At 47.2% G+C, this 12,920-nt stretch overlaps 1 protein-coding gene across 4 annotated transcripts in view; it reads left to right on the top strand.

The window, feature by feature from the left end:
- LOC110072207 (tetraspanin-15) overlaps positions 1-10,610 on the top strand; it is a 37,903-nt gene extending 27,293 nt beyond the window's left edge. Inside the window, exons 6-9 of one of the 4 annotated variants that reach the window (XM_072978805.2) lie at positions 385-438; positions 2,629-2,745; positions 4,152-4,217; positions 10,051-10,610. In XM_072978805.2, the coding sequence (XP_072834906.2) occupies positions 385-438; positions 2,629-2,745; positions 4,152-4,214 (234 nt within the window). In that variant the 3' untranslated portion in view covers positions 4,215-4,217; positions 10,051-10,610. Of the gene's footprint in view, positions 1-384; positions 439-2,628; positions 2,746-2,917; positions 3,093-4,151; positions 4,218-4,472; positions 5,027-10,050 lie in introns of those variants that run through there. The other 3 variants (XM_072978803.2, XM_072978804.2, XM_072978807.2) reach the window with 3 other exon arrangements.
- The last annotated feature ends 2,310 nt before the right edge of the window (positions 10,611-12,920 follow it).

The following is a 12,920-nucleotide window of genomic DNA, read 5'->3' as shown; positions in this document are numbered from 1 at the left end:
ATGACTGGGTTTATTTTTGCCAGGCGTGCTTAGGCCAGGAGCTGTCATTTTTCTTAGTGACCTTTTAGCCGCCTCGCACTATTTCTGAGTAGTGATAGTAAAGGGAAACAACGGGATAAGTGAGCCTACCCATGAAGTGAGTCCCACAGGCAATGAGGGCAGACTGTATGAGCCGGACGGTCTTGACCCAACCTTCCCTGCTTTCTCTCCCCCTTCCTGCCCAAAGAATCCGACCTGCCCAGTTAGCGGAGGCCAGTGGGGAGGGGGTCTCTCCTGCCGCCTTCCTTGCCCCTTCCAAAAAGACCATTGAGAGACACACACCCCCAAGTGCCCCCCCATGTACTTGGATTGGCTTTGACACTGCTGTTCTTTGTACCTGAACAGGCTCCAGGAGAAGTGATGAACACGCTGTGTGGATACCGGACTTTAAACAAAGAGGTAACTGCCATTCTTTGGTGCTAAACTAGGCATTGGGGGGGGGGGGCTTTGGCATTTTTCATTAGGGAAGAGGGTGTAGAGTTGTCCTGAGCAAACCTCATGAAATGAATGAGAACCACTCAAGGTGTCTGTGAGGGATGCAGGAGAGATGATGCCAGAAGACTTCCCAGCAGGTCATCAATGCAGTCCTTAAAAGGGGGGGAAGCCCTCCGGTTGATTTGAACTGCAGTTCCCTTGGTCCATTTTCCTTGGCCCTGCGGGGGCACCCCTCCTACACAGACTTTGTTGGAATCCAGCCTGTCCCCCTTGATAGCCCGAGGCTGCTTCTGTATGTTGCCTGAGTCCTAATAGGTGTGTTTGGGGGGGGGGGAGTAGGAGCCTAGCAGATGGTGCCCAACACTCCTGCCCACCTGGGCCATTTCAAATCATTTATTCTCTGCTTTAAAAAAAATGAGACTGAGACAGTTGGAGGATTAAGCTGAGCTAATACTGTGCACGGTAACGGGCTCCATGAAGGCTACTAGGATTCAAAAACCATGTGTTTGTTTTTTGTGTTGTGTTGCGTTGTTTTGAATTGTGCCTGCATCACATTCATTTGGAGATAATTAAGTTGGAAGGCTGCTGGAGATGTTGAGAGACAACGTTAGCCTGTGTCTGCCTTGCCAGCTCCATGTTCAATAAATCAATTCCAAGCCATCCCTTTGATACTGGAGAGGCACACTGGGCTGAATGGAGGAAAGCATGAGGCCTGTTCATCCATAAAGCCACGTTAAACTTATGGCTGGGTGTTGGTGCTCCTTCCGGAGAGCACCGCCCGGGTGAGAGACGGGAAATAGGGTGCGTGAGCCTTCCTTGAAACAGCCGTGGACGCTGAGAAGTTGTCAATTATTACCCATTTGGATTTCTAGCTTGCCTCACCAGGAAGCCCTGATAGATGGCTTTCTAAAAGGATTAGACATTTTAGGAGAGGACAGAGCTGGGAATTCCATGTTAGAGATCATTAGGCACGAGGATTAAAAATAAAACTGTGAATATCAAGCTGCTTTTATTTAAATCTGGTGGCGCAGTAACCCGCAGGTGCAATTCCAGTCCTCTTACGGAGATGGCTGAAATTGTATGCAGGAAAGCATGTGCATTTCTGAGCATTGCCCTTAAAAAGGGCTCTGTCCAAACCCGCTTGACTTCAGGGAAGTGGCTACATCTGTTTCCAGAACAACAACAACAACCACCATCTAGAGCAGTGGTTCTTAACCTTTGTTACTCAGGTGTTTTTGAACTGCAACTCCCAGAAACCTCAGCCAGCAGAGCTGATTGTGAAGGCTTCTGGGAGTTGCAGTCCCAAAACATCTGAGTAACAAAGGTTAAGAACCAGTGACCTAGAGGTCCTAGTAGACCACAAACTAACCATGAATGAACAGGGTGAGGAGATGGCCATAGGAAGTGAATGCAGTGTTTCTTCAGTTGTGTCCGCAGAAGTACAACGTTCAGATCCAGAAAAGCCACGGCACTCCTCCGTTCAGCTTTGTTCAGACCTCACTTGCCGAGCAGTGTGCGTGAAGTGCCCATTAGACCATCTCAGGGATTCATGAATGCAACACGCCACTGATTAGTGCCAGTCACAAAACAATTAAGACAATGGGGTTTTGTAGTCCTCTGAGGTCTTTGTCAGTCTAACGCAGAGGCAGGGAGCTTGTGACACACACGTTGTAAGACAACCTCTAAGAGCATTCCTCTTTATTGGCCCCTCTGGCCAAGGTGGATGGGAATTGAAGTCCAACAATCTCCAGAGGGCCAGGCATTCCCCATCCGGGTCCAACATATTCTGCAAGAAGAGCTCCAGCCCACCCTGAACATATCCCCAAATTTGGATTACACTTGGTCAGCAGGTTTACGAGAAAGCTCCAGGGTTCTCTGGGTGGTGTTGGGAAATGCTTCTGTCTGACACCCTGTAGAGCCATGGCCATCAGTCTTAGGAGAGAAGTACCCCAGTTTGACTAGAGCTCAGACATAGATTAGATTTCCCACCTACAACTTCCAGAATCCACTAGGCAGCCACGAAATACCTTCCAGGCTCTGGGTTTGAATCAGGTGACAGTGGCTTCTCTATTCTTAAGCATCCCAGGAGCTCCAAATTTTCAGTTACTAGTGAGGGGGAGAATCAGACTCAACTGTTTTGCCTTCTGTTTTTAGCGGCTGGAACTGGTGGATATAATTCATGTGCGTGGCTGTATCCATGCAGTGGGCTTGTGGCTGAAAGACAACTTTGAAGCCAGTTTTGGGATTGTTTGCTCTCTGTTGCTTCCTCAGGTAAGCCAATAGTTTTTTTCTCTGAGGTTTACTAGGGTTGTGTGTGGGTGTATGTGTGGGTGTGTGCACGCGCGCAGGTTTTGTGGGGGATGTGAAGGGTTAGAAGCATCACAGAGGGGGTTGTCTGTGTCTTTTTAAACCCTCAGCTAGTATTTTTGTGTTTCCTCGGCAGGCACCTGGCTTGACTTGCTTTGGCTTCTCCAAGGATAAATGAGCTAAAACTACCTGCACAAATTATGGAGGCCTTAATTAGAAAAAAAAGCTGAAGCCAAGGGATCTCCTTGTTCAGTTGCTCTTCTGAGTCAAAACAGCCGAAACTTAGGAGAGCAAAGAGTTTAACATGCATTTTGGAATGAAAATGAGCAGAACCATCTGAATATAGATCAGAAGGAAGTAGGATTCAAGATGCCACCCAGCGGGATTTCTTTCTGAAGAGGAGCTTTAAAAAAGGAAGGGAAAAAGGAAGAGTGCGTGTTGATAAAAATCTTCCTGGGGCAAACAATTCAGATTCCCTTCTCCGTCTCTTCCCCCCACACCCCTTTTTCCCATCCCTTCTCTAGAAAGAGTTCGCATTGGCTCAGAGGCATCCATGAAATATCAATACATCCGCTCCCTTTGTAAGAACATGCCCCGGAGAAGACTTTTATCGAAACATGTCAGGCTTTTTAATATTTTTTGAGGAAGAAATCATTTTTATTTAATAACAGGGTTAGGCTTGTTTCTCTGTTTCTCCCATGCAGCCTTTCTGAAGACTTTGAAATAGTTTGAGAGTCTTTGCTTGCACACCCCAGTCAGTTTCCATCCCCGGCCGTCTCTAGTCCAACCAGGGGGTGCAGGTTTTCTAGTGTGTAGAAAACCTCCCTAGAGCTGGTCATGAGGGCAGCTGTTCGTCCGTGTGGACCAGGGGACTCCCTCCTTTCCTGGCTGTTTTTTGGGAACTGGGGTCAGGGGAGAGCCCACGCCAGCTCGCTCTCGGTTTGCGGTGCCTCCTGTTCTCTGTGGTTCAGCATCAGATGGGTTGATGAGTTGAGTGGCCCCAATCCAATGGCTCATTCCACCTAGAGTAGACCAGTGGAATCCATGAGATGGTGTAAGGGTAGATTTCCTATTCAGCAAGCAGCTAAAGGGATCTAATTCTCGTTGGATTTTGGCTGTTAACGGGCAATGTCACTCTGCTCCAGACCTTTTAGGGTGTTGTGTGTGTGTGTGTCCTGGGAATGCCTAGGGTACTGACTGAGCCATAACATGCTCCGCTTGGCCGACCCCTACAGCCTGCATTGGAATAAGGCAACCGTGGATACACACACAAAGCCTCATGGTTTTCTTGAAGGGTTTCAGCAGTACCCTTCAGGGTTTGCAGGAGAGCCTCTCTGAGAGATAAGGCGGTCTCTTTCCTTCTGTTTCAGTACATGAGCAGCTGGTTGCAGAGCTCCTGCCTCAGGGCAGTTGAGAACTGGGACCTTCGTTAGCGGGTAAATGCAAAGGATCATTCAATCTCATGTTCTGTTATTCCATCTCTGCGGTGTTCTTGTGTTTGGAAAGGCCTCCCTTTGACCCCAGACACATTTGTACTGCAACAGACATCAGTAGAGGAGAAGAGGGACCGGCCAGAATGGCAACAGATTGCTCTCCCTCCACCTTCCCTCCCCTTCCAAAACTCTTCCCAACAAATTTCGCTGCCAAATGTTATGAGCCTCCAATTAACGAATGTTTCTGGGACATAACAGTTTTCAGTTTTCCATTCTGGTCTGAAGAATACCTTGACTGGATCAACTCACAGGCAAGGGGGGCAGGGGTTTTGAATTCTGCAAAAAATATTCTTCGAGTGTAAGTGGCATGAAATGCAGAGGGAGGGGGAGGGGAGAATAGCAAAAAGTCCAAAAAAAATCTCAGAAAATATGATGGCCTTGGTCTTGGAGGCCGGTAGACTTATAAGATGGAGGTTGCAGATTCAGTGAAAAACGGAGATTAAAGATGGGATCACATTGAGGAATGAAGGCGATCACTCCCACTAAAGCAACTCTTTCTGGTGCTGTCAGGGGCATGATTTGCAACTGTCTCATCACACCTGAGATCAAGTGAAATACCAAACAAGGCGATCCATGCCCTGAAACCATATATAGGGTTCTCTAACGTTCCTATTAAGATCACTATAATATCACGTGTAGTCCAAAGTATGCTGGTTGAGGGAATCAGAGGCTTACAGAGGCTACATAGAAGATTATGGATGTTATAGTTAAGTAAAGTTTCCAAGTTCTGGGCTTTTTCATTTTATACTAAATGGCATCAGTGTAAAAGCCTCTGCCCCCTTCCTCAGCCCCGGCTGTACTGCCAGCCTCTCAGATCCTTTTCTTGTCTCTGAAGATGTCTTCCTGACAATCCCAAGAAAGTGGCCAAGTGACAGTGGGACACAGAGCTAGGATGCCTTTTACTAGAACAAAGTGTTTTGAAAGAAGGAAGCGAATACTTTGAAGAGCTCATAAATCGGAACGCTCCCCACTGAGTAAACATAGGCATATTATTCACACTTAGTAAAAAAAAGATGGGGCTTTTGCCAGAATACACAAAGCTGAACTTTTCTCTTCAAAATGTTAACATATCAGCATCAGCAAGATGATTCAGAGGCAGCCGTTGTGAGTACTCCTGCACGAGCCAAGATCTGCAGAGAAGGATATCGGTTGTAAAAGTTGCGGGGTGATAAAAGCTGACTCCAGCTTTTTGATCTTCATGTACTGCTAATTTAGTTCCTAGACAGAGAGCATTCCCAATTGAGTAATGGTAACTGAATGGGAAAAACGAGCAAAATGTTTTAAGAGAAAGCTTTCCTCTCATCTTTCTGTCCATCATAAAAATCCTAAAAGAGGGGAAGGCAGGCAGCTGAATCTGCTGAGAAACGTTCCTACAGGTCTGGCTTGAAGTCGGTTGAAATAAAAGTGCAGGCCCCTTAGGCTGCACGTTTCGTTGATGAATCACTTAGGCGAATCAATTCAAACACTCTGGATTGATTAAAGACATGCTCTTATTAATTAGGCAACTGATCTGTGAAACTGTGTGCACCCCTTGGAAGAGAAGTGCTTTCAACCACCACAGGTGGCAGGATACTTCCCGAAAAGAGGTGCCCACCTCTCCTCCTTCACGACGGAGGGGAAAAGGGTACTTCTCCAAAATGGACCCTGCAGTGTTAACGTTATCTGAAAGCACATAAGAAGTGTGCTTCCTCTGTTTTTCCCAGCAAGCCAAGGCTTTTATTCTTGAACAGAAACATGCAGCATAAGATTAATTAGCAGTGTGTAACAACAGCCCACGTGGCAGCCATGTGCAGCCACGAACAGAGTCTTGAAGGCCTGCACAGTCCGTGGTTCCTCCTTCAGAGGTGACCAAATGCCCTGTTCTTTTGGACAGGCTCACGTTCTGTTCTGCGCCAAAGCAGGCATCGCTCCTGAAGATCTTAAGGAGCCGCTGGTCACCCCTGGAAACTCCGCCCTCCTCAAGGAAACCTCCCTGCTTGGCTTTAGCCTCTGTTCCTAACGGAAGCTCACTTGGGACCATGGATGGTCCCTTTACTTCTACAACCACTTTTAGAGGAGTGTTTTACATAGTGTAAGGAAGCTGTGATAGAATGGGGAGCAGACGATACTAGTTGTGGTCTATCTCAGCCATCATCAAGGATGAGATGATTGAGTCACTCCCAGATAGTCCTATATTGATTCATATGAAGGGGATTCCCATGAAGTGGGGGCTTGACACTCCCGTGGATTTCAGCTGGAGTACCCTAGTTGGGTCTAAGATTTAATCCTATCTTCAGAAAGCATCCTCGTGCTCAGGCAGCATGCCACAAAATAAGAGCAACGACACAAACCCATTAGACGAACCCCAGAGAGGATCGGAGGGAGGATCGGTCCTGAGAGAAGTGGCTTCTTCCCCTGCAGAGACTCACCTGGTGTTTTTCTTCAAGGGTGGGCTTGTGGCTACTCGGGGGGGGGTCACCGTCTCACCTTTCAGGGGTGCCCTGTTGGAATCAGTCTTACAGGTTATCAGAATGAGCTGTTTGATTAGACTAGAGGAGTCACCCCCCCAGGACTAAACTGCTGAGGAAGATCATCTAAAACAGTTCCCCAGATGTTTTTGGATGAAAACTCCCAGGAGCTTTCACCACCAGCTGTGATGGCCAGGATTTCTGGGAGATGTAGTCCAAGAACATCCAGGTCGCCAATAGCTCTCAACCATCTTTTGCTTCTTGGGGTTGCTGCCTTGATGCCACAAATGTCAACATTGCATTGAACAAAGAGTGTAGAGTCCCCAAAACCTGCTTCCAAATCTTCTTTTTTGTTTATTTCCACCTTATCTTAGAAGATGAGGAGGCAAAGATTGACTCAAGCGATAAAGCCTTTAACAGCAGTTGCTGCAGGTGGCAAATATTATTTATGCTGTGATACCTTTTCAGCAGGACATGGATAGTGCTGATTTTAGTAAAAGACAGAGTGTTCTAACAGCACTTTTGGTTTACTGAAATGGTACTGAGCAGGCTGTTTTTCTCCCATGGTGTTACGCTGAGGAAAGGGGAAGAGGGCCTCACAGTATAACAGTAGAGCACCATCACACTCTTTCATTTAAGTGCTAGCTTGCCATAAGTATGCGTTTGGATGCTGCTTAAACCACTGATGTTTTTAAAGGACCCTTAAAATGGTGGTTGTTGTGCAGTTTTTACAGAGTATGCTAAGATAGGATAGGGTCTTCTGACTGAGAGTTTGAAGCCCTTTCAAAATGGCGCCTCTTTAAAATGATGAAAGAAGTGCAGAAGGAGCTGTTCTTCTTGCCTGCAGAGGGGCTTCACGGTGGCATCATCAACAGCGAAGGTCAGGCGTTCTGCAGCAAGACTAATGCTGGAGTCAGCACTGGGAAACACAGGAGGGTGGGAAGACAGAGGAAAACACCACCTTTCCTAAAACCACTAAGGGCCCTGCAACCCAATGCTGTCCAGATGTGTTGAGCAACAGCTGGCTTATCACAACCCTTGGAAGTAAACCAGACAAAGGGATCAACTGGAAACGGACCATCCTTTCAGAGAGGCTCGAAGCCGGTATAACAAGAGGGTGCCCTTGTTTGTTTATTTACTTGGGTCCTTTTAAAGGAAAAGGCAGAGAAGAAATATTTTGAATGAATGAACGTACATTGGGATTCCAGATTTTTAAAAGAAGCACAAAACCCTTGTGTTGCACATTTGGTCACAGTTCCAAGACCTCCCTATCTGTAAAAATGAGTGTGTATTTCACGAGTGATGTTGGTGCAGTTACCAAATGCCCAGCTCTCTCTGAAGAAACATCTGCTCTCCGTGAACATTTCATGGCTGCCGCTGAGTTGGCTGCAGCCCATTCCCCTGCAAAAACGCTGCCATCTGAGTGATGGAGGAGTTAATACAAAAAAGGCAACTTCTCTGATTTTGCCAGCATGCCTGCTGTTTGTGCTGAACACAGGATGGTGTTGATTAATGCTGTCACAATTAGTATTTATCTGCAGCATCTGCTTCTCTCGCTAATGACTTGTATCTGATTATTTGCAGAGAAAATATATTCTTTATCGCCGTGTGTTTTGCTCAGAATTGCTGCACTGAAATTGTTACAGAGGAAAATGGCAAGTGAAGTCAGGAGTTAACAAATAAGTCCATTTTGCAAATGAAGAAGTAGCACCAGTGAACAGGAAATAACGCTGTATTCCTTTCAGTAGGATAAGAATTCAATTTAAAGATCTGTGATTTTTTGACAAGGCTTTTGCTAAAATGTCAGACACTCTTGGATCTTTTCCACCCAGTTACCTTCTTGCAGAAATAGTTACCCAAATAATGGGAATCTGAGGTTAAAATGATCAAATCACACATTAAAAGAAATACCTTTCTCCTGTTATTCCCTTCCTGTTTTCCCTTCAGGCACACAGTTCTTTCAAAGCTTCATGCCTGAGCCATCAGACTTGCAATGAGCCCTGCGTTTACCACCTTAAAACAAAGCAAAAGCAGCTTGCTTCTACTTATCTTTTTTTTTAAGCCAACACTCCGGACACCCCATGTCCCCACTCATCCCAGGAAAACTGAGGCTGTACAGTAGTTCAGTGGATTCTTCCTTGGGACACAACCGAGCTAGCTCTGGGCGAACCTACATAGCTGGTAGGTAGGAGAAAGGAGGAAACTACAGCTGTGTTGAAGAGACTGAGTCACTAACTGAGCAAATCTTGCTAGAAGCTGTTTCAGGGATGCTTTTTCAGTTGAATCTTACATTATAAATTAAGTACTTTTTTGGTAATTATGGGATGACAGTTATTAAATGAAATGAGCTTTGTAATTTTTTTTAATGAGCTCCACCTGCAAGTAGAATTCTTAAGCTCTTTAGGATGATTTTAATGAAATAAACGTGATGGGACCGAAGGACCCTACTCCCCCTCTCTGAAGTAGAAGAATGGATGGCTTTGTCCAGCTGTTGAAGACCAAGAACACGGAACAAGATCATTAAAAGGAACACATTTCTAACCACAACCTTGAGCCACAGAAAATCTGTTAGTCTAACACCCTGCAAAGTCTTCATTAACTGGGCTGGTTAATGAACTATGTGAAATTATTATTATTACAAACTGAATCTCTTTCTACGGAACAGTTAAGTACCAGCATTTTTCCTGGAAATGTGTTCAATGCAAACCCAACAGCTACCAGTGAGGATGTGCTTGGCAGCAACAGAATGTGAGGCGTCAGGGGTTGACCCCTGGTGGAGGAGAGGGGGACTGATGCGGGAGAGAGATTGGTCAGCTATGGGCGAGTGTATCTGTATAGATTCTGCCACCGCTGTGATGATGTTGCAGGATGGCATTGAAGGGTGATTTGTCTAGCAGAAGTGAAAGGCAGAGTAGACCCACCTAAAGAGGACTCTGATACCCACCAGCACTGTGAAAATGAGCTTCTAAACCCCTCCCTCCCCCCTCATCAGCCCTAGAGTCTTTGTCCCCTGGGTATTTTGTTGGATTCTTGAAGATACTCTAGAATGATGGGTTGGTTGCCTCTGGAATTGACATGCATGGTTCTTCTTCCATCTGCATCCAGATCAGATCAGATCAGATCTGCTTGGCTTGTCAGAGACCTCCTGGCACCACTACCTAAGGGAAGTTGTGGCTCTCTCTCTCACACACACACACACACACACACACAGAGAGAGAGAGAGAGAGAGAGAGAGAGAGAGAGAGAGAGAGATTTCTATGGCCACATCCTAAATATAGCTTCTGTGGCCGCCTTTGACCAATCTTTCTTGTCTTCATCTTGTCTTTCAGGTGGTGGGCTTGGTGATGGCTTGGCTCTACTGGCAGAAGCTAAACGAGATTCATTCCAGGCTGGACACGGTAGATTTCAAGCGCCTAGACCTGAGGGACTTTGATTTTGACTCTCTGGACCTCACTGGTGCTGGTTGGTGCTGGTGTTTGCCTCGGGAAGGTGGCTACATCCCGGTCCAGGAGAAAGATGATGATGCCGTGGCAGAAGTGGTGGTGGGCGAAGACGTCTGCCAAAGCAAAGTGTGATGTGGTTGTGTTGGCGTGCACTGACCGCCTCCAAGAGACTGACATGGTGGGTGCCTTTGCCAGATAGTGTGTGTATATGTGTGTGTGTGTGTTGGGCAGGGGTGTGTGTGTCTTTTTGTCTTCCTCCTCCTTAGCCTAGCAAGGAGTAGCTATCACAAAGCGTGGTGTGTTTTGGGAATCCTCAGGAGGATGGGTGTGCCTGTGTGGTGGGTGTCTGTGGTGTTTATAATGTGGGAAGCCTTTATTTTCTATTTTTAGATTTCTGCAAATTTTTTGTATGTGTCTTTTTAAAATAAAATATGGTCTTGTCTTTATCCAGTTTATCAGTTAAGGAATCCTAGAGGTTCAGGAACAGAAAAAATAGGAAGTTGTGCATTTTGGGTCGTCATACAAAAAGTCAACGAGTCTCTCCTTCCCTTCCCCGTGAGTGCATAGCAACGTGGCAGGTTTTAAAGGAGTTCAGAATCACCCTCACCGCTTCCCCAAAACCCCCCAAAATGGGCTCCCTTTATTTCTTCTGTGGGTTTTTGAGGATCTGAGCTCAGCCTGAATTATGGCGCACTTGAGCACCATTTTTAAGGGTGCTTCTTCACAACATAAACTCAAGACTTTCAGAGCAAGGAAAGTTTTAATAGACAAGCAACATGCCATTATTCTTCTCACCTGGAGAGTGTTGGCCTAAAAAGAGAGAGTTCCCGCTCCACATGATCGAGAACCCTGAAAAGCTAAAATTCCTGAGCATATGAAGAGGCTGAATGCATTAAAGGCAGCGCCTGCCTTGTTCACACATGCACTCTCTACACGAGGGGAGCGATGGAGGGGGAGAGGGCAACCTGCTTCTGGCCCTCATCTGCTTAGGTCACCCCAACTTGGGCCCTTCTTACCAACCAGATTTGGTGGTGCAATGTCACTGACAGCAAATGAAGTCGGTCCCTAGATCTCTACAAAGACCAAATTACACAATGCACTTGTGTGTGTGGTATCCTCGAGAGGCAGGTCCGAAAGCCGCCTTCCCACTTGAGTGAACAGGAGGAGAAACAGGCTTGTGATCCAGAATAGTCTTGAGCTGAGTTTGGCCGGAGGCTCTGCTCGGTTATTCAGTTGCATTCCTCACCCTGGACTACCAGAAGGTTTTATCCTGGTCCTTCCGAAGGAGCCGTCACCATCACACACTATTGGGCTTTGGAAAGGCATCTGGTGCCATTACCCTGGTGACTCCCAAGAAGAGTAACAGCAGGATCAGCGCCCAAGAGACAAGGCCTTTTCAGAGGGACTTTGGAGTCACCATGCCCATTATGACAGATTGTCCTGCAGGGTTGTTGTGAGATCCAGCACGACAAAGGCCACAAATCCTGTGGCCCATCCTGATTTTGTAGCTGTAGCTACACAAAGTAGGGATTTTGGAGGCATTCAAGGCATCAGGCATTATTTGGACCTGTCGCCTTCACTCTGCTCTAGCAGCCTTGATTTTCAAAAGAGCCTCATTTTTTATGGATGAGTCTCCGTCAGGTTTTTCCAGAGGGCTTTCTCCCATCAGAACCATCCGCTTTGTTTTTGTGGACAGCTCGGGTGGGGCGGGAGAATACGCTGTGCCTCGCCAGCCTGAAACAGCAGAGGGTTCGCAAAGCTCGGCTGGTGCGTTTGTTCCTGGCACTTCACTCCCTTGGTGTGTAAAGCATGGCTGTGTAGCAGCAGCCACGATTCAGCCCAGGTTTCTTAGGCTGCTGGACTGGAGTCTGGCCAGGAGAGTCATTTCAAGGTGTGCCTTTCAAGCTGAAGCTTCTCACAGGAGGTGGGACAGCCCCCCTCCCCAGACCAGCCAGGCTAGCTAAGCAGCTTGAACCCATGCCCTTTATGTGTGAAACAACTGGGCCGCCTCTGAGGCCTGACCTCGGCTGCGGGACAGGCTGTCTGCATCCAGAAGCTCAACAATTCCATAAACCAATAGGTCAGCAGCGTGCTCAGCAGAAGCCTTTGGGGGAGGCCACCAAGAGCCCGGCTGCAGCCCCAAAAGGTTCTCCCTTCAGGCCCTCCAAGGGGAAGAGAAGGGAAGGGGGACCCGGCCGAGCAGTCCTGGGTCATCAGCAGAAGAAAAAGGCCTCAGGGGCTATTGCAGCCCCTGCAGGAGGAGCGGGGGGGGGGGGGGCTCCCTGGGATCTGTCCGCAGTGCTGAACCTTCTATCTGACCCGGTAGCCTCTCCCAGTCTGCCCTAAACACCACAGGGCTCACGTTAGGGACTGGGATGACTCTGGTTGCCTCGTGGGAAGTTTTTCATCAAAAGAGAGAAACGAAGGAAGTGAAACTTGGACCGTTCTCTTGGAACAAACAGTTGCCCCCCCCCCGACCTGTCCAAGTTGACTGCCTGGCCTGAAGCGACATCTCCTCCCTGGACCTTTGGGTCATTGTTGGTGGCCTGTGTTGCTCTGCTGAGGAGGTGGGCAGGATGCGCGAGAGGGAGAGGGCAACCTGACTAAAATTAATACCATTATATTTTCGGTGCCAGGCAAACAAGACTTCTTTGAGAGTTTTTAAAAATGCATTTTAGATGTTTGTAGAGACCTCTTCAAGTTTAGTGTATGGCTTTTCTTCTTCCTATCTTTTACATTGCTTGTTTAAGCTGCTC

The sequence above is a fragment of the Pogona vitticeps genome, chromosome 8 (genome assembly GCF_051106095.1).
Source record: "Pogona vitticeps strain Pit_001003342236 chromosome 8, PviZW2.1, whole genome shotgun sequence".
Classification (NCBI taxonomy): Eukaryota; Metazoa; Chordata; class Lepidosauria; order Squamata; family Agamidae; genus Pogona; species Pogona vitticeps.
The sequence above is the reverse complement of the archived record's forward strand: the minus strand, read 5'-3'. Positions and strand labels throughout refer to the sequence as shown.